The sequence below is a fragment of the Simochromis diagramma genome, unplaced genomic scaffold (genome assembly GCF_900408965.1).
Source record: "Simochromis diagramma unplaced genomic scaffold, fSimDia1.1 OVJJ01000487.1, whole genome shotgun sequence".
NCBI lineage: Eukaryota > Metazoa > Chordata > Actinopteri > Cichliformes > Cichlidae > Simochromis > Simochromis diagramma.
This window is the reverse complement of record NW_024387305.1, coordinates 2,037,364-2,058,980: the sequence shown is the minus strand read 5'-3', so window position 1 is coordinate 2,058,980 and position 21,617 is coordinate 2,037,364. Positions and strand designations below refer to the sequence as shown.

At 38.7% G+C, this 21,617-nt stretch overlaps 1 protein-coding gene across 2 annotated transcripts; it reads right to left on the bottom strand.

Moving 5' to 3' along the window:
- Nucleotides 1–458: 458 nt before the first annotated feature.
- LOC120717079 (adhesion G protein-coupled receptor E5) lies at nt 459–15,596 on the bottom strand. 2 transcript variants are annotated; one of them, XM_040004913.1, is made up of 16 exons: nt 15,259–15,594; nt 11,136–11,216; nt 10,547–10,690; nt 8,765–8,905; nt 8,221–8,264; nt 7,780–7,884; nt 7,531–7,684; nt 7,309–7,428; nt 7,031–7,230; nt 6,715–6,882; nt 6,140–6,334; nt 4,167–4,384; nt 3,835–3,993; nt 2,789–2,960; nt 2,496–2,597; nt 459–2,317 (listed from the first exon to the last, which is right to left on the bottom strand). In XM_040004913.1, exons 1-16 carry the CDS (start codon nt 15,287–15,289, stop codon nt 2,276–2,278), a joined length of 2,076 nt encoding a protein of 691 aa, XP_039860847.1. In that variant the 5' UTR covers nt 15,290–15,594; the 3' UTR covers nt 459–2,275. The 2 variants fall into 2 exon arrangements, with proteins under 2 accessions (XP_039860847.1, XP_039860848.1); XM_040004914.1 differs by lacking the exon at nt 11,136–11,216 and having other exon boundaries at nt 15,259–15,596.
- Between the last annotated feature and the right edge of the window lie 6,021 nt (nt 15,597–21,617).

The window sequence follows — 21,617 nt, the reverse complement described above, 5'->3', positions numbered from 1 at the left end:
AATAACTACAATAGATTACTCACTTACAATCAAGGAAGAGTTTAATCATCAGTACTTACTATTTCCCAGAAAGACTAATGAGCGCCAAGGTTTTAAAAGCAGAGAGAAGTTCAATTTTATTGAATGTGTAGAAGTTATAACATTTGAATCCATTAAGTGTTAAATCATTACTAAATAGATCATTTTGATTAAAGCAGTTTTCAAAGGAAAATTTAAAAAAAAATCCTTTTAAGAATAAAAAAGACTATTTGGATTCACAAGCAATATAAAAAACTATGCTTTATAAATCATTCCATTCCATGGAAGGATGGATGGATGGATTTGGAATTTACATCAACAGCAACTCGGTCCCGGATAAGCGGAAGAAGATTGATGGATCAACAGGTCCATTCGTGGGGAAAAAAAAGGTGGTGTGTTATTGATTAATGCTAATAAACCACAATCTTCTTTTCAGATGGAATAGAAGCTTTAATAAATCTTATGATGCACATTCTTCAAAGAAAACAGTACCAAATATAAACAGAACAAAGTAAAAAAATAAGTTCATATAACTTACATTCACAATACAACAAAAAAAGCATGTAGCTATTTTCACATTGATATCCATAGCATTGTATGAAAAAAAGGTTTGATGGCCATAAAAGTGCAATCACACTTACCAACCGAAGAACAGGGTAGATGTTAAAACCAACAGCGAGGTGACTTTAATATATTTCGCAGTAAGGATTAAGACAATAAAACAATCGAAATGTTTCCTTATATTAACATCTTTGTCGCTTTTTGTTTTTTCTGTAACTGGAAATATATTAAAAAGTTTATTTTTACTCTTCAGGATCTGTAACTGAGGCTGGTGCACTGTGTGAGTAAAGAGGCGCGGGATCGTCATATTTATCATCATGGAAAAGTGCAACAAAATAAACAAATTCAGGTCTGTACAGCTCCCATCGCTTAAGTTTTACAGTAACTAAGAGTATGTAAAGGCACATTGTGACTGCTCACAGGCTTAAACACAGTTTGCTTGCAGGAAGCTGCAGGCTTATCAGTAGGGTGGGTCTGTTTTTGTGAATTGCCCACTCGTTTTGGGACAGATTTAGAATTTCAAGTTCACAATTTTGAGAATAAAAAGAAAACCCTTGAAATATGCACTTGGGGTGGGTGAAAAAAAGGCACAGCTCAGTTGTTAATCAAGGGCGAGTCTTTGAAAATAGCCACAAGTATTATTTTTTTTAAAAACACTTGTTTTGTTCGTAATCAAAGAAGCAGACATGAACTCCTTGCAAGAACCCACATGGGAACAAGGGGAAACTCATCATTGGTAAGCTGCTTCCGTTGCAGCCTACTGTTAAATAGAGTACATGGAAACAAATATTATCCGACAGTATCAGCAAACATTCCCAATCTTATATACAAACAGCCATTTATGCAAAAACAAAAATACAAATATGTAAAACAGAACAATTTGCATGCTCATTTTTTTCTTGTAGCCTACATAACATGGACTTTATTGTCTGCACTGAAAATAAATACTAACATAATTATATCATTTTTTATGACTTTGAAAGGAATACAGCTTATATTATTACCGTGATATGTTCCGCGCGAACCAATAAGCCACTCGAGCAGCTTCACTTTCACACTCCTGAATAAACACTTTTAATAGCCAGCTTTTTCATGCCTGTGACTTTAATGACATTTTTTTTTTAACTCAGTGATAAAAATCTGTCATTACCAGTACGTCTTGAACTACAAAGAGTGCTACAGCACACAAACAATGAGGAAAATAGCCATATTCAGGAGGTAAATCGGACCTTGCGACCTTGTGAGTAGCAAACGATGCTACTGGATTGAACTGAAATTTGGTCCCATTAACATTACGTTGCCTACGAGGAATAACCTGTGCTTAAGAGGTCACAATTTCATTTCTTACTGTTTTATGATGTGACACTTTAAAGACAAGCTATAAATGCTTGCTATCAGTACCTAAGAATGACATTTTATTTTGAAATAAAGGATTTTAAGAGGACTTGGATAAAACTAAAAACTATAGTTTAAATGTAAATATCCAGGAACCACTTTATTTCTTTTTTTTCCCAAGTCACCGAGTGTGGGTGAATCTGCCAACAGCCCCCAGCCAGCATTGTGTAGTCATTTAGTGAGCCATTGCTTTTAGACTTCACCGGAATCAAGTTTAAATGAAGAATTGCTGTAGGTGACAAAACAGGCTGAATGTGTGATAGTCATTAAGTCTTTGGAGGAAAGCTTTAGCTCGAGCTCTTCATATTTGTGATTCTCCTGTTTGCTGCCCACTCTTTGAACCCTAAAGGGAGACAAACCACACGGTTAGACACAGAGTAATTTAAAGCTAATAATTACACACCCCTAGTAGATTAAAAAGTACCAAAGTGCTACCAGTGAGAAAATGCAGTTCTTTACTTTCCACTACAAAGTGTGCTTGTAACCGATGATGATATCCAGTGGTATTATTGCATGCTTACTTGTGATTGACTGCTGGAGGGATTTGTGGTGCTTAGGTCTGAGTATCTCTTCTTCTGTGACTTGCAGATACAGGAGAGGAAATTGGCATATTCCTCTCTCACCTACAGAGGGCAACAGAACATTAAGAAACAAATCTGTGTTGCCACCTCGCATACTGACACAATCTAGCATGTTTGTCACTGCTTTTGCCCTTTTCACTGATTTTATTTAAATATACATTTTCATGCTGTTTTAATTTCGGTCTTAGCATCATGTCCACATGAAGCTTTACACAAATATACTGTATTCGTACCTGTTTGGACAGCAGACAGTGCATGATGAAGACCAGTGCGCCCTGCAGGCTGTTGAAGATGGTGAAAATGTACGACACCGCAACAGGGGGATCTTCTTGAAACAAGAAGACCCCAGATACCCACATCAGACCCAGAATACACATCTGGGCTACAGCTGTCACAGTGAAAGCTCTGCAGATGGAAAAGAAGGATGGGAAAAATGGTAATTCAATAAAGATTACCAGAGAATGGTAAAGGTTACACACGGATGACTCAGTTACTACATCAGTGTTTGGAAAGCCCCATTAAAAGTGAAAGAACACAATGAGACATGTGTTCTAGGCAAAGCAGCTACAGAACAGATCATTTTAGTTCACTTTGCTGTCTGCTGAATGTATGTGGAAGCAGAAAAGCCAAAGGCTAATGATAAATATAAAAGAGAGATTAAAAGAGGCACTCTTAAAAAGAAGTTTCTGTCAGTTTGCTCTGTATGGCTCCTTTGTTCTATTTATTTATCCAGCCTAGCTCAAGTTACCAACTTAGCCAAGAATCCATTTAGCAAACAAGAAGATCGAAATGTGAAAAAGAGACTTTTCTTCCACAGACAGAAAGTGTTGGATTATAATTTAATGCCTTCTGACTTTTTCCTCTACTGAAAAAAAAACATCTTTCTCTCTTGTTTCTGGCACATGAAGTTCACTTTCCCAACTCCTTGGACTGAACTACACATCATTCATGATCAACTAGCAAAAGGAACAAGGGATTCTTTTTCTTTTTAACTCTAATGTTTTTTGCAGCTATGAGCGGAGGGTCCATGAGCTAAGTATGAGCCTACTGTAGGTAGACAGGCGAGACAAAATCCATTAACAGGAGCTCATCAGGCAGCTGTCACAACTAAGAAAACATTCCCTCCATTTTTTCCCCCTCACAAAACGTATTCTTTCTATCAAAGCAATTCCCAGTCCCGAAGCTGCCATATTGAATCTATATATTGTATGTTTTATAGTCACACAGTTTGGTCATGCAGTGGAAGGGGTTACACATTCAAATTAATACACAGACTGACTTAATTTTGTGCAGGTTGGAGAGGTCTGGGTTGAGGCTGGCAAACTTCTGGGCAAGTTTCCAGACGGTGATGATAAAGAAGAAGACATTCACAAAGATGACTAAGCACACAGGCCCGAAGAAGCTCCAGACGAAGCCGTCATCCGTGGACAGCCAGCAGCTACGTTTAGGAGTGATAAAACACACATTCACAACAGGATGTTCTTTGCTTCACTGAGATAGATAGCATTAAGTTTATGCAACCTACTGATGTCATTACTATTAAGCAACTGTAGAAACACATGCACAGACAAGGCTTCTCTGGTCATCACTTTTAGTTACTGGAAGACTTACTATTTTTTAGTGCCGTATCCGTTTGGTCTAACGCAGGCGGATATAATGACGATAAACAGAGGCGTCCCGTAGCCCACAGCATATAGGTAGAGGGGCCGCATGGTGGCATTGAACACCAGAACAACCATACGGTACAGCTGCACCCCTTCTAACAGCATCCAGGTGAATACCGCCAGGAAGAAGAAATGGAGCATTGCTGCAACAAACCTGCAGCCACCCTGTAACGTGAAAGGACACAGAAAAAGAACACGTCAGAGAGGAGAAAGCACCGCTCTATCCCCGATCGTACAGCAGTCAGCTGCTTGCAATGTTTATGTGAGTGAGAATTATTCACACAAACATTTTCTATTCTCCAAATTTAATTAAGACCACATGAATAAGTAGCTTAGCAGCATTTTACATCTTTACTGCCAATGTATTAATGGAGCAAAGATGTACATGAACATCAGAAAACACAGTACCACAGCACCAATTCTGCTCAACTCATATGGACAAGGATAACAAAATACACCATTTTAGCATGTAATGCTTCAAGGTCAGACATCATTTTTGCTTATCGGGAACCTTCAGTCATGTGATCTCTCTGAAGGAGAAGAGACTACAAAGTAACTCTTGACAGCTGTGAAAAGCACAAGGTGTGACAAATCAAGCCAACAGCAACACTTTAAGAACACTTTAACAGTGGCCAGGCTCGGCTGTTACTTTGTTGCTGTCAGAGTTAACCACAGATAATTCCTCGGTGCCTGTGTTCTGCTGAATCCCAAAACCGATCAATAGATTAACAGAGAGAGAACTAAAAAGAAGCATCAGGTTAACCAGCAAGCTGCTACCTCGTCTGCATTATTAGGTAATTATCCACTTGCCATAATTATCACAGTTTGTTATCCATGTATCTGTGGAAGCTTATCAGCTCAAGGACACCTTCTCTCAGTGTTGGCAGATGCTCCTGGCAAGGCTGAAATCCTCCCACGGTTTTCTGAGCTCATCATTGTTTACAGTTAGTTTGTATTACTTCCATTTGCAACATATGAGCACTGAAAACAGTCTAATTGTTAATGAGACAAATTATAAGTGGGTTTTTGTACTTTTGAGGTGTTAAAATATCCAAAAAATGGCATTTTACACTTGCTAGGCCAGGTACTGTTCTCTGGTACCACCCTGAGCTGCCACCCTGCCTCAGCAGTACTTCTTCTGGTCTCGTTCAGATACAGGTCTTTTCTCATTATTGCATTGGTTAGTTTATAGCTGAGCTGCTGTAACAAGCCAGTGTGTCTGATCAAAATATATTCTGTTCTTAGTCAGATGAATAAACGATAGCATTAAGAGGTAAACAAGCCTTTGTCTTTTTTTGCAGAGTTGTGATTGTGTAAACTACACAATTCAAACAATCACAGTTCAGACAGTGAAGTGTAATTAAGTGTGACTGCAGTAGGTAATGTCAGCCAACATTATTTCAATTAAAAATTAGTCCTTAATGAATGAAATGGCACTAACTACAACTAAATGGGAATAATCAAGCAAAGCACATGTGGAATAGGTTAGGTTATGGGATAGATTCTGATTCAAACTGAAGTTTTCTTTGCAACAAACTTCCATGTGCTCATTTTTGTAATTTTCTGCTCCATTCTGAGCCTACTCCAACAATCTGTCTGTGAAAAATTTTCACGGACAGATTATTTTTTTAAAAAGTACATTTTTTCCCCTTTAGAAAACCCACAAGGGTATTCTGCTTTATCATGTCAGAAAGCGCCATTCGAGATTTATTTCTGCAGGAATGCTCCAGCGTTAAAGTGGGAAAGACTCTGCTTCACAGCAGATACACAGAAAGATAAGTATCATGTGAAGATATTGCATGACACTATATGACAAACTAGTTAGTTAGATATTGTTGTTACCACGAATGCTGGTGAATTTACATATTCTCTTTAAATAATGTAGAGCATGTCACATGTCACATCCTTTTAAAAACGTACCACAGGTTTAGTTTGAGAAATGCCAGCCAGGAAGATAAGATCAGCTATGAAGAGACAGATGCAGAGGTGCAGGTGGATGGTGGTGCGGGTTCCCTGTATGGAACGGCAGAACTTGAAAGTCAGGATGCAGAGTGTGAGACACAACAGGGAGATGGTCAGTCCTATTTTAGTCACCAGCTCGAGCCCATAGGTGTGCTGGAAGAGAAGACAATAAGTGTGAATGTGAGTGCAGCTGGTTACCAGTAAATAACATTTTGTTGCACATTTCTTTTCAAGATCATAAAATCATTTTACTTATAAACTTATAAAGTAATGCTATTCTAATAGAAAATGATTTGTATTTCATTGAGGTTTAAGTCATGAACACTGATGACCCTTACCCTATGTTTTTAGACCGAGTAATTTTACATTTGTTCTCCCATGTCTTGGGAATTAGGGGACAAGAAAAATTTCAAACTGACATGCATCAGAATTTGTTTTGTTTTTTTATCAAGATATAGCGTTAGGTTTGGGGTCAGGGTCACCGATGAGGTCTTAAACCTTACATGGTTACACTTTTTTAAGCTGTTTCTTACCTCGATGGGGTGAAGAGCCATGAGAACAGCAAAGCTGCTCAGATGGTTACATGTACATATGGTGCGTGAGGCATTGGAGTCCTGCTTAGAACAACCATCTGTGGACCAGGCCCCTGTCTCGGTCCAATATGCACAGATGTAACTCACGTTAGTCGATTCCTCTATGTCCTAAAACCAAAACAAACATGTCAAAGACGCGATTTATGTTTTATTTACATCTCTTGTTCTTTTGCTCCTCATGTTTGTTACTGTGAAGCTCAAAAGAAGTAAATGACTGATTTAAAAAAAAAAGTGGATGTGACACAGGTGGGATTACCTCAAGATGTCTGAAGGTGATGTTGACAGAGCGGCTCAATTTCTGAGTCGACGGATTTGAGACCACCACAGACACAACTTTAGAGAAGACCTGGTAGGAGGGGTCCGCTCCGTTTTCTTTAGCTCCTTTGACCATCTCGAAAGACCTGTTCACAGAGCTTTCAAGGTTTTTGTAGCTCAACAATGCAGCCACAGCAAAACCTGTAAAAGATCCTCAGAATATTAGAATATTATAAACTTATTATGACTTGAACTGGACAGAAAAGAACTGATATTTACCAGGATATTTTCCCGTCCCGGCTGCTGTTGTCCAGTCTGTGTCCAGATAAGCATATTCACTGGACAGACGAATGTCTCCAGTTGGTCGAGTCGTTCCTCTTTGAACAGCAATCTGTGCATCTATTCAAGCAAATCACTCTTTTCAAATCATAACACACTTTGCATCCTAACTATTAGTTCCCAAGATGAAAATCATCAAGTTCATTAATTCAAAAGTGTTACCTATCTTGTTGTTCTCCATCTTAGTGTGGTTGTCTTTTAGCTGAGGCCCAATGAATAAAATCGATTTCTCCACAGCAGTGAGCAGCCCGCTCACACTTTCATCGATGTTCTGGGTTCCAGGAGACAGCATCGCATCAGTCTCTGTGAAAAGTTTCTGTCACAAATAAAAGACACAGAGGGGCGATTGTGAATACTGCGTACGCATTTGCATTTGTTATGAGTGTATGCATACTTGTATCTTTTCCTAACCTCCAGTAGCGCATCTCCATCAAGCTTTACTTTGCTGCCAGTTCCAGACAGGGCCAAACAGCTGTTTCTCATCATGGACATGATGTTTGCCAGGCCCCTGAGCAACTGGGAGACACATAGACAGAGAATAAAGACACTATTCAGCCTGCCCCATTCTAAAGTTCATGTATTTTGAACCTTGCGGGGCCATAGGGTCGTCTAGAGGAGCAGGTCCTACGTGATGTGCCAAAGCAAAGCGTGGTGTACTTGTGTGCGAATCCAGGTGTGCTATGAGATTTTTTGCCAGCCAGATGTTATTGTCAGAATAAATAAGTAACTTTGAAACACCTGATAAACAGAATTTGAGCTAGATGTATTATCTATTTTTGAACTATAACTGGCTTTATATCTGTGATTTTTCCATTATGTTGATAATGATCATAACTTTATTTCCACACTTACCTGTGTTGGCTTTTTCTCAGCACGGAAGTTATCACAATCGAGTTCTAGACAAAACAAAGCATTAGGTTATCACCACACCGGCTGACTGGGATTCTTGGCTCCACCATGAAAAGAGTGTGTGATAAAAAATCTCACAGTAAAGGAACAAAACTATGCAATGTGCTGGAAGACAAGCCACAATCTAGATTCTTGAACTGATAAGTTCATACAGAAAGTAGATAGAGTGCTGAGTAAGCCCTGATATCAAAAACGAAACTGAGTCCCAAAAGATAAAAGAAAGCAAAACCACAAGCTGCATGACTAAGAAGGGGAAAAAAAGGGACTTTACTCAGGAGCGCAGTGGATGAAATTTGGTTTTCTTACTACTTAAACATGGTGGTGTAAAAGATGGTGAAAATATAGTCTGCAACTAATACAGTGACGTCTGTGTCAGGAAAATTGCAAAAATGCAATAAAGGTGTGTTGCCTAATGTGAAGAATATGAGGACATAAAAGCTGTGACATGCACTCGTTTATAGGAAATAACAAAAAACTGCACACTTACTTGAGCATGGTGTCCTTTCCGTGCTGTAATTGGTGTAGCCATTTGAGCAATTGCACCAATAACTCCCAATAATATTATTACACACTCCATTGGGTCCACACAGCTCTTCTTTATTTTCACTGTCTGTGCACTCATTAAAATCTGTGTAGGGATATAGAGCAGAGGCATAGGTAATGTCTCATATTCCTCAAAAGTAATAATTTTCATTAGACAGAAACAACTCTGAATATAGGAGGTATTGGTCCGTCCTTCAAAAGAATAAACGTCTCTGAAATGTAGCTACCCGCACAGTCATGTGACTTTTATGATGCTGGTAAAAGGATCTTAAGGAAAGAGTTAAACTTTCCCAGCAAACGGTGTTGTGACATCTTGTCTTGTATTTTGGGATCACTAAGTTCTACTTTGCAAGTAGAACTTGCCCTTTACATTATGACACTGTGTCATAATGTAAAGGGCCTATAAGACTCTTTAAAGATCATATCAGCACTAGCAGAGTTTTTGTAAGCTTTCATTTTCTCTTGCTGGCTGGATGCTACTGTAAGCCTGATCTCCCGCTCTCTCCTCTCTCTCTTTTGTGTGTTTTTGTTATTGGAGACAGATTTGATTTCCTTTGTTTATGTTGAGCTTGTTTGTACTCAGTGGGTGTACAGATAAACACACATGTGAAATGCATGAAATAGTAGAACTTGACGAGAATATTCAAACCCAAATGAGCAAATCTGGGGGAGCATAATTTTAATATATTCAGCTCCATGCGATACCTATGGAAGCCCGTTTTCGCCACTAAAAAAGAAATAGAAAGTATCAATTTTAAGAAAAGTAAACCGAAATTTCGACTTATTTTCTCAAAATATCGAGTTATTTTCTCTAATTTTTGACTTATTAGCTAGAATTTTTGAGAAAAGTAACTCGAAATTTCAAGTCAGCTCTGTCAATCAGTAATCTACGTGAATGATGTCATTTTCTTGTTACCCGGAAGGATATGGCGCAGAGGAACGCGCACTAAACAAATTGTGCGCATTCCTCTGCACAAAATGTAATTAAATTTTGAGTTATTTATACTTTTTTTTCACTGGCGGAAACAGGCTTCCATAGGTACCACTATCTGAACCTTGCCGAATAACAGCAGATGGAATGATCAAAACTACACAAACAATTATTCCAGTTGGAACTCGCACTTCAATATTCTGTAGTTTATACAAACACCATTATTAAAAATTCCAGAATTCTAATTTTGCCTCGGGATATCAGATCTCCTCATCATGATTACTGCTTTTATTCACCACTCCGGTATGTTCCCATAAATAAGAAAATCGTGTATATTTTAATATTTGTTTTTACTTCACTATTCACCATGACTTAAAAACACTTTTATCATTGTGATTTTTCAAAAAACTAAACAAGAAATGATCACTTATTCCTATTTGTGTTCAATAATCTACAGCAGAAACCAATCACCCCACATTCAACAATTTTAATCCATTTAAAACTTTCCAAATCTCCATACACAGCACACTTTTTAATTTAACTTAAGAAGCTTCTTCAAAAATGTAACATGGAAAACGTCAATAAATAAAATATCTTCATGGCACCACACCTGTACAACAATACAGGTAATACCATCTGGTTAAACAACTATAACTGAGTTTCATTAGATAATTCCAGATCTCTAGCTTTAGCAAACAAACTATAGTGAGCTTTCCAAGCCTGATATCTGAAAAAAGCCCATACTGTAAACAATGGTAAGAGCAGACTGGAGAAATGTATGTCAAACACACTTACCTATGCACTGTCCCTGTGTGAAGTTAACATTTTTTGAACTGTGAATGAATCCGTGTTGGCACTGACAGTAGTAGCTGCCAAATGTGTTAATGCATCTTGAATGACTCCCACATGGCGATGGATTTTCTGAACACTCATTAATATCTGTAGATTTAAATACAAAATGAAAACACATAACCATGAGTAGATAGTAAAAAATAATATTCAAGTTTTTATTTATTTATTTTTTTTTACAAATGAAAAAATATCATTTCAGTTTAAACCAAACTTGGTAGTTATCTTATTAGATTATTTTCTTTGTGTCATATTTCTTTAATTAGCTGCTAGTATTTGAAATGATCTAACAATTTCAAACTCCTCTACTGTTGTTTCAAATTGAATCCTTCCTGGACATGAGCTAAAAGTCCTAAAATGGGAAAAAATAAAGAAGAATGTCATTAAGAAAGGCCACTTTCCTATCAAACTATCCTAAGACTCCTTGCATAATGGTAATGCCATGTTTGTCTGAGAGTTCTTGTTTTGAGAAACGGCGCACAGAAGCAAGAAAATGTCAAAGAAAAGTCAAAACGATAGGTAATGACAGATTTACCAGTGCAGTCTTTGATAGTTTTGTTGTAGCTAAAGCCAATTCTACACCCCAGAACATGATTTCCCAGGGCACATGCTAGCCCTGTGGAGAAAAAGCAAAAGAAAGAAATGTGATTAAATTACAATCTTATTGGAAATCCATCTTCTGATATAAAGAGAAACAAAGTTTTAAATAAACAAATTGTGAATGTGAAGTTGCCATGTAATATGTTGTGTCTTCAAAAAGTGTACTTCATTTTAACGTCTCTGTTTATGTTCCCATCTACAAGTATCCATCACTTTGCTAAAAGTGTGAACTATGCAAACAGAATTATTTGCTTAGTTCACAGTTTTGCAAAAGTCATTATGTTTCCATCCTCAGTTAGCAATTTGCACACACGGTGTCCTTCTTCTGTGTTTCCCTTCTTCTACCACAATTCTGCTATTTCACGATGAGGCTAAACTGTCCCAGAGTAATGCCACAGGAAACACAGACAGTGTTGCTCAGTGAACAGTGACAGAAAGTGTGGACGAGGCCGACTTGTTCTTATTATATGATGAAATAACCACAGACAGAAACAATACCTGAATTTATTTAAAGACTAACCGCATGCTCGCATACAGACGACTCTACTGACCAGTGAGCACATGTGCCCCAGCTGTATGACTCCTACACATTTTTACTCTCTAGCTTTTAATTGTGTTTTGTTTCAGTCTTTGTGTGTGTTTGATCTACTTTTTAGTTTTTTACTATGTACAGCACTTTGGTCAACCTGAATGTGCTTATAAATAAATTGATTGATTGATTGATTGACTCCTCTGCCTTTTCTGCCATCTTTTGTAAGCTGCATGTCTATTTTTCTCTCTCTGTTCCTAGAAGTATATTTTGACTTGATAGACAATAAATACTTCCTTCTGTAAACTGTTTCAGTTTTGTAAACACAGGCGGGTTGTCTTTTCACTAAAAGGCTGACTGTGAGAAGTAAAGCTGACTGGTAGGTGTTGATCGGTCATGTGTTTACCATCCAACATGCCTGTTTCAGAATTAAGGGGATTTTTGAGTTTGCTTGAAAAAGTCCAGCTTTTGTTTGCCTTTGGTTACAGTAATAGCATGTGAACAGAGACAAGGAAATTAATCATGCAAGAGCTATTTTGCAGCATCTTTTTTTAGAAATATTAGTTATTTAAAAATATTGTGATTTGAAGAAAAAACAGAGCCTGGTATTATGGTTGAAATTGTTATGTTTAAGTGCTGAACTAAATTGCCTGCATTTGGTGATATCATTCATTCAGTTATTACTAAGACTTTAGCCCCTGTCATTATTGTTAGACAGGGGTTTCTGTAGGCCACAGTTAATTTCAACTTTAAACCTGTATTCATCTGAACTGTTTATTTTTACCACAGCGCAAACATCTAGCCAAAATTGGTTGCAGACCACATATTCAGACATGTAGTATTCCTGTCTAACACATAGTACACAATGTTGACTTTTATATTTAGTGCTGTCACAAAAGATGTCTTGAAAAATGTCATGTACTTGTTAGATTTTCACCAACTTCTGAGGGGACTAACTGACCCGTTTGCCTTTTATGTCACATTATCATTACTGAGCAGCTTGTGGAAGTAATGTTCATTTCATTCAAAGGCTACTGACCAACTTTTGACTTGGTCAGCACACGAATTCGTTTTTTGATGTTCCTCACAACCGAAGACCAGGGACATTCAGTTTTGACAAAAGAGGTCAGAGTTGCAACACTTAGGTAATATAACAGGATGTTCGACACATCACTGGTTTCATCTTAACAAAAGAAGAGTTTTGCCACATATTGTGAGAGCTCAACACAGACAGGTTCGAAAGTGGTAAGCAAAGCACAGAAAGCGTGAAACTGTGATGCAAAAAACCCCCCAAAAAACCAGCAACAACAACAAAAAGTTGACTAAAAGAAGCAACAAATGCTGCAGTGGGCGATAACTCTTATTGTGTTTGTTTATGAAGCAGTGCTATAGAGCATTGAACAAGCATATTGGCATATTAGCAACATGTGTGCATAACTTTATATAGGAAATAAACATAGACTGTATATGGGGAAGGGACAGCGTGTTGCCACGTGAAGGTCGGGGGTTCGAATCCACAGAACGGCTACCCTGAAGTACCCCTGAGCAAGGCACTGTCCCTGCACACTGCTCCCAGGGGCACCTGATTGGTGGCTGCCCACTGCTTCACTAAGTGAATGGGTTAGATGCAGAGAGAGTAATTTCCCCATGGGGATCAATAAAGTATACATCATTATTATTATTATTACATAAAAATCACAGCACCATTGTGATGTCACCCTCTCTGCACTGAATCATACTTGTTATTAATCTCTGGCTCTCTTCCACAGCATGTCTTCTATCCGGTCTTCCTTCTCTCACCCCAACCGGTCACGGCAGATGGCCCCGCCCCTCCCTAAGCCTGGTTCTGCTGGAGGTTTCTTTTGGTTAAAAGGGACTTTTTCCTTCCCACTGTCACCAAAGTGCTTGCTCATAGGGGGTCATGTGATTGTTGGATTTTTCTCTATATATTATTGTAGGGTCTACCTTACAATATAAAGCACCTTAGGGTGACTGTTGTTGTTATTTGAGGCTAAATAAATAAAACTGATTGAATTGAATTGAATTGAATTGAATTGAATTGAATTGAATTGAATTGAATTGTCAAGTCTTATTCTAAAGCCTTAAGCTGACCATTTTGTCTGTGGCCACCTTGGCCCGCTAAAACTAGATGTCATTGTGCATATGACTCAAACCTCAGTGACTCTTGTCTTACATCAGCTACTTGTCAGTCACAGGGCAGCCATCCTGGACTCTGCACTATTATTCATTTGGCTTTAATAGGGACCAAATTTTTGAAAATGTGAATCAAACTCTATTCGGTAAAATCTGAAGCCAGCAGTTTCGCCGACAAACACACCAGGAAAGTGTTCACTGGGATTATAAATCAAGTGAACAATACAAACACATTTTCTCATAGGTTTCTTTAAAATCGGATGTCTTTCTGCAGCCAGATGCGTCACCCTGTGTTAGGTGTCCTTACTTTTCAGACCTGTACTCTATTAACAACTTTTATACACAATCTATGGATATATTTAGTTGATGATTGTTTTGTACGTTTTAGATGTATTTATCTTAATAAAAACACGAGCTCATTAAAGAATATTGTAAGGCATCTGTACAAAGATGACATAAAATAGAATCAAGTGAACTTCTGAAATCAGCCTACATTACATGAACCATCACTTCTGGTGTACCACTAGACAAACCAGAAGAACTAACACGAACGTCACGCTCTGATACATCTGCGGTTTATTCAAACAAGACTTGAAGATTCCTCTTACGGGGAGGCACGTTGTCTGTGATCTTTGCATATTACTGCTGACATATGCAACGGTCTGATTGAACAGCGATACTGGATTCAGGTTCAGGGTTTCTGAGGATGTGGCGGTTTTTCTGGAGGTTTTTACTCGACGCCAACCAGTCTGATAAGCACAGCCATTCAATAAAAGCGAATACCTCAAGAAAGATCTACTTAGAATTCAGCTAAGCTTTATTTATATAGCACGTGTTCGCAAAAACAGTCACCTCAGGCTGATTCATAATGTAAGCTAAAAAAAAAAAAAAACCCGGACAATCTGAAAACATAACCAAGCACTTAGCGATAGTGGGGAACAAGAACTCCTTCAACACCAAGAGACAACTGGTAGAACCAGTGATGTGTAACGATCTGCCGCGACTGAGGGAAAGGACCATAGAGAACAACATTCAAGAAACAGAAACTGGGGGGAAAAGCACATCAGGAAGGTGCCAATCACTGTTTGACAGGGTTATGTTACCACTGTAAACTAGAATGAACCTAAATAACTTTTAAAAAGAAAAAAAGTAATAATATTATATTTTCGAGTGACTAACTTGGTTAATACCATGCTGGATGGATTAAAATGTTCTCTAATTCTTGAGTTTTTAATTTTTTCTCTTTTTTGCCCATGTCTCATAAAATTAAGAAATTTGTTTTATGTACCCTGAACTTTCCCTTCACACACTCTTCGTCACTTCGTTACACACACACACGCGCACACACACAAGGTAAAGTCATTTTAAAACTTACCAAGCAGAAGTAGTCCCTTCCCAAATCCCATGCTGAATAGGAAAAACAGTTCCACACAGAAGTTTGTTTCTGAACTATCGCGACTATGAATGAAGTGAAAACCTGGTGGCTGTCCGCTCACAAAGGTTCAAGAAAAAAATTTCAGGTCCATAAAAATCGAAAAAGTATTTGAGTGACAAAACAAACACTGACCACTGAAAAGAGACGTCCTTTTCGTACAAGTTATTTTTACTTGTGACAGGAAAAACAAGAATGAACCTTCACCAGCTTTCTTCCTCTCTCAGATTCAGACTTTCAGCCTGGGCATGTCTCGCGCTCGACTCCCCACCCCTCACTCTCTCGCGCGCGCGAGACCTCTCTATCTCAGTCTCTCTCTCTCTCACACACACACACAGACTCTCTCTCTCTCCCTCCTTTCTTTCTTTTCATTTATCAGCGTGGCCCTGTCTCCCTCACACTGCTCTTTCTTGCACTTTGCTTTGACTCTGTGTCTTTCCACATGAATACGTTTCTCACACTGGCACATATCACATTGCTTGCACACACAACCCCCCTCTGTCTACACCAGCTTTCACATTTCCCCCTACGCTCCAGTGGCCTCTATTTCAGGAGCTATTCACATGAGAGACAGAAAAGGGGGGGGGGGGACTGAAGAGAGGGCGATGACTAACACTCAGCCTAAACAGCTGCTGCTGTACTTGAGTCTTGCCCGTAAGTAATCTTATATCCTTTCCCATTCTCCTCCAAGTCCTACTCTGCTCTTCTTCTACATTTTCTTCTTTGCCTGCTCAGCATTCAGCCCTTCACCCAGTTCCACTGACAAACCCTCTGCATTTTCTCAACCCCCAGGCTGCGAGAAAACAGACTGGAGACAGATAGAGTGACCTGTGTTAAAATGAAATCCACCACACAAGCATAATGTTGTGGTTCACAGAAAACAGCAGGGGTTTGACAACAGCTTTATATTTGATAAAGAAATAAATGCTTTTGTTGTTAGAATTAGTTTCTTACAGCTGAGGGCCCTTGCAAAGGTTACACCCTCTCTCATCACCTAATTTCATCCAGGCTTGGTTATAGCCTTTATTTGGGCATCAGCCAGGCTCTGCTTTCCCATCTGCAACTTGTCCAAAATGCAGCAGCTCGACTCCTAACGGGCACACACAAACAAGACCATATTTCTTTAGTTTTGGCTTCCAGGCACTGGCTCACAGTGTGTTTTACGATTAGATTTTAAGTTTTTGCTTGTGTTTTAATCTTTAAACGGGTTAGCAGCTTCTTATCATTCTGATCTGTTAACTATGTACACATCTCAAAAGATTACTGAGCTCAGCTCACCAGATGTTTCTGGTTATATGGAGAAGCAGATTAAGGCACAGAGGAGATCAAGCCTTTGTTGTAGCTGCCCCTAAACTTTAAAACAGTCTGGTCTTTCACATCACGACTTAAGCAACACTCGACATCTTCATAGCCTGCTTGAAAATTCATTTTTATTCCTTGGCATTGAAACCAGACTTGACATTTGTTTGTTTTCTGTTTGTTTTTCTTGCTTTTATTCTTTTAGTTGTACAGAACTTTGGTCAGTGTTTATTGTTTTTCAAACATTTTTGTAAAAAAAAAAAAAAAAAAAAGACTTGGCATTAAAATCTATCATGTAAAGACATAACATCTTTAACTAGAAAACAAGTGGGTGCCAATCTTTTGTAGCTGAGTGCTCTATATCTTCATTAGTAATACAGGATCATTATATAAATACAGGTTCCGCCTTTAACAAGACTCAGAATCACATACTAAGACTATTAGGGTTACTGAAGTGTAACCAGCTTCCAGCTTCCAGACACATGACCGCGATCAAGAAACTGATTTTTGTTAAATCAGTTTTATGATGATGTTTTGAAAATGTGTGGAAATGCTAAAAATAATGCACACTCATCCTTATATCTATATTATTGCTTTTAATATCTTCCCATACACACTGCTTAGCAAATACATTCTGAACCATGACAAGTTACACACTGACACTTAGTCAGGGAATCATTATTGTCATATTGTAAAGGTATATCCCTTTAGCTTTATTTTCCAATGCATTGACGGCAAATATGAAGACATAAACCTTCAAAAGTTTGCCATAGGTAACAGCTGGGGTGCAAAACAGCAGACCACAAGATTATGCAACCAGTCTGACTTTTTTTTCCATTTCATTTTACTTTCTTTTTGACTCTACTGCAGCTCTATAAGTAGGTTTGGGCTTTAGTTAGGTATAGAATTGAGTGATTACATTTAGCCACCAAACCATGAGTTTATAGGTTTAAGGGAAAGAACATTAAAATACACACTTTCAAATTAAACCTTAAACCTTTGCAAACGTTTACCATCTGCAACACACTTCTTTGATTTTACCTTGGTTACCCAGGTTTACACATCCTTGGTTACCATGGGTACACGTTCTGCAACCATAACAACACCCGTGGAGCCTTTTAACCCACAGTGTCATTGCACGGTTTTCTGATTTCAGTGATCTCTGGTTTGGTCCTATTGAAGTGCCTTGAAGATTGAAAAATACAAACTACAACTACGGTTACCTGCTGCTTCATGACAAGCTTGTGGGTCTTTACTAAGCCTCAGTGGGTGAGGAGTTAGAATTGAGAACAGGTTGCTTCAGCATGTTGACATGTGTGTAGTTTCTAAATCCTGCAATACACAGCAACGTTTGCTAAGCTATGAGATATTCACAGTTAGGCAGGGCAGTGGTACAAATTCTCATATCATTTTCATTGTACTGCTTATTTAAGAATAAACATAAATCATTATGTTCCATGTCTATGTTTCCACACATATGATAAAGTAGTAATTAATACATATTGACATATTATTGCACGAGTACTCAGTTCTCATAGCTTGCATGATACCTGCAATTTTGATTATATAGTTAGTGCTTTGCACATGAGCAGCGAACTCCATTTTTTTTATCAGTAACACATTTATCAAGACTTAGCAAGCCACATTACTCAATTGGGGTAATGTGGTAATTACTTGTTTTGTTTTGTTTTATATACGTAGATTAGTCTATCACACAAACATACACTCTCACTCGCAATGATCCATGAGGGGACTTTTTTGAGGTTATCTTTTCCCCGTATGTCCCCCGGGTGTAACATCATTACCTTGAAAGAAAAAAAAAAAACACTCCGACAGAAAAATATATTGCCACCAGTCAGCACCCAATGAGGTACACAAAAGACACTTGTGATGACAACACAGAACATCTCACTAAGTTGCACATATACAAAAGCTATGACAGAGATGTGAAAACCCACAGTCGAAAAGGGGGAAAGAAAGATTTAGATGTGTACTGCAAATAGAGATTGTTTTCATGGTTACTGGGCAGTTAACAGAAACAGTGTCCACCACTGATGGAAGTCTCTCAGTGTGCAGCACAGATAGCAGTCGTAGATAACCAGTTACCTCTTCCTGTTACGTGCAGCAACAAGTGCACTTTCCATGACGAGATAGTTGAAAAATCTCTGCTTGATTCACAGTGAACGTAAATCTCATTGATGTGACCTGTTTTCCTGCCTTTGGTCTCTTGTTCTCTTACTGTCACGGTCTTCTGAAGCATCATCTTGACTCTGCATCTTCATATTTTCTCATATTCTCACAGACAAATCAGGAGACACATGGAGACAGACAAATCACACACACATGTAGGCAGGAAGAGGATGAGAGAATCCAAGTTCATGTCCCTTCAGCATCTAGAGTAAACAAAAGTTTAAGTAAAAGCAGATGCGATGTGAGTTTTTCTGTGTGCACAGGGTGAATGTGTGTAGGCAGGGTGCACTGACCTATTTAAAAGTTTTCTGTTCATTCATGTCTGTGCCTCACAGACATGGAAGAAGAGTGTCAGCCTATGACAATCAGTTGCAACTTCATCTGCAGCTGTATTATTATATACTTTAGTGCTAACATATGGCAAGATCCACTTATTGTGTGTGTGTGTGTGTGTGTAGGTGGGTTTGTGCATGCACTTGGCAGCCACAAAACATTAATCCCAAATGCACTTATTGGATGTCTGCCCATTGTAGCCATCAGTCATCCCAAAAGAGAAACTCTATGGGAAAAATGCAATCTGTCAGAGGGAGAGAGTTTTTTAAACAAGACGAGCAAATAGCAATGATCAAATGACAGCTCTGAGTAAGCTATGTGGTCACAGCAAGTGGTTAGTGGATTCCTTTGGTTGCTTTTAGTGTGTGGCACATTTTCATTAGACCAAAAAAGTGGAAAATGAAACCGTCCCCTGATCAACTATCTGTACTTCTTAAGTATATATAAAAGATTAAAAACTGCTGATTCATACAAATCTAATGCATCCATCTGTAGGCAGTTATCTCATAACAGATGCTGTGCAGAAGCGTTTATTTATAACTCCATAGCTATGAGTTTAGGTGTCGCTTTTGAGCACTGTGTGTCTTTTATGACTTTTTTATGGAAGTTAGACATATAAATATGTTAAATATTAATGAAATAGAGATAAACAAGTTGGTCATAACTTCTCACTAATACTGTAAAAGAGGAAGATTTTGTTATTTTGAAAACGGCTTCAGTTCAGCCTGTGAAAACAGCAGGCTTCAAATATAACATTGGCTTGAGAAGCAATAATTGTAAGAGTAAAAGTGGAGGTTTTAATTGCGCTGGCCATTTACAAAAAAGAAGCACTTTTAGTTGTTTTATGAAAACTGTAACTAAAAATAACTGTTAAAATAAGTGATCGGTGACTTGTTTTTAGAAGGACTTTGCTGGAAGTCAGAATCCCACTGTTTTCTGAGAAATTCTGAGATTAATATTTCTTTTTACAATAATAAATATCCCTGAACTATCCCTTAGTTATGCTGCTATAGCTGTGGGCTGCTCGGGAACTTCAGTTATACACTTCCAACTAACTCTTCTTTCCCCCAGAGTCTATGTTTCATGCTTGTTTCTCCATAGTTTCCTCTTTCCTCTTCTCTTTACCCTCATCCCCCAGAGATGGCTGCCTGTGACAAGCACCTTGACGCACACATAGGCAGCACTGCAGGGTGAGCATCCATGTATTTAGAATACCAAGACACAAAAACACTAAATCACACTCTCACGCTTCCGTAATTTTTCAGTCTCCAGTTCAGTTCAGCTCTCCTCATCTGGTCTGAACTGGCTACTAAAATAGGGAGCACATTATTAGACAATCAGTCCCAGCTTCTCTGCCAGCCACCCTAGCACTGCCCCGGGGCAGAGACTTCTGTAACAGGGTTTGTGCTTGGTCATAGCAGATGATATACTTGTTGGGGTTTTCTCGCCTTATCTTGCAAAATCAAGCACCTTCAGGCGACTACTGTTGTGAATTGGAGCTATAAAAATATACTGAACTGAATTAACTGGATTCTCCTGTGTTTTTATGACTCTGAGTCATACCTGTCAATAATGTGGTATTAAAGTCAACAAACAAAGGACTGAAACTTGACATAATACATAATATTGAATATAATTTATGATTTTGTTCTGGTTTTGCTTTAATTTGGCTATGGATTGTTCTAGACTTTTTCACCATGGACTCCCCTCCTACTTGAGGGTGCATGGGAGTTTGCCCAACCAGTCTACATGTGTTTTGTGAACTTAGAGAAGGCATTTGACCTTGTCCTTACCCCTGGCCATACCCCTGGAGCACCGCCACAGGACCCCCTGTGGGGGTGCTCCAGGGGTATGGCGTGTCTGGTCCATTGCTACAGGCCATTCAATCCTTATACAACCGTTGCAAGAGCTCGATCCGCATAGCTGGCAATAAGTTGGACTCGTTCCTGGTGGGTGATGGGCTCCACCAGGGTTGCCCTTTGTCACCGATTCTGTTCATAATTTTTATGGACAGAATTTCTAGGCGTAGCCAAGTGGCAGAAGGCTTTCACTTTGGTGGTCTCAGAATCTCATCTCTGCTTTTCGTGGATGATGTGGTTCTGTTGGCTTCGTCGGGTGATGGCCTCCAGCTCACTTTGGAACAGTTCGCAGCCGAGTGTGAAGCGGTGGGAATGAGAATCAGCACCTCCAAGGCCATGGTCCTCAGGGTGGAGTGTCCCAGAGACGAGTTCTTGCCCCATGTGGAAGAGTTTAAGTATCTCGGGGTCTTGTTTACAAGTGACGGGAGAAGGAGCAAGAGATCGGGCATCTGACAAGGTAAGCGGAAGAAGATGGATGGATTTTTCACCATTTGGAAATCCCAATCAGAAGGATGAAGTTCATGTCCAAAAAAGTAGTATAGAGAACACAAGCAAAGGAAAAGAAAACAGAGACAGAAATTCTAAATTTTAATTTCAGGATAGAAGTCACACATGGGAAAA

Bases quoted from the DNA above. Each gene is read 5' to 3' on its own strand.
- LOC120717079 (XM_040004913.1), bottom strand. From the start codon at position 15,289: ATGGGATTTGGGAAGGGACTACTTCTGCTTG. The intron at 6,883-7,030 runs GTAATCCCACCT...TTTTGGTTTTAG, and splicing joins TCACCTTCAGACATCTTGAG to GACATAGAGGAATCGACTAA. The intron at 6,335-6,714 runs GTAAGAAACAGC...CTTCTCTTCCAG, and splicing joins TGGCTCTTCACCCCATCGAG to CACACCTATGGGCTCGAGCT.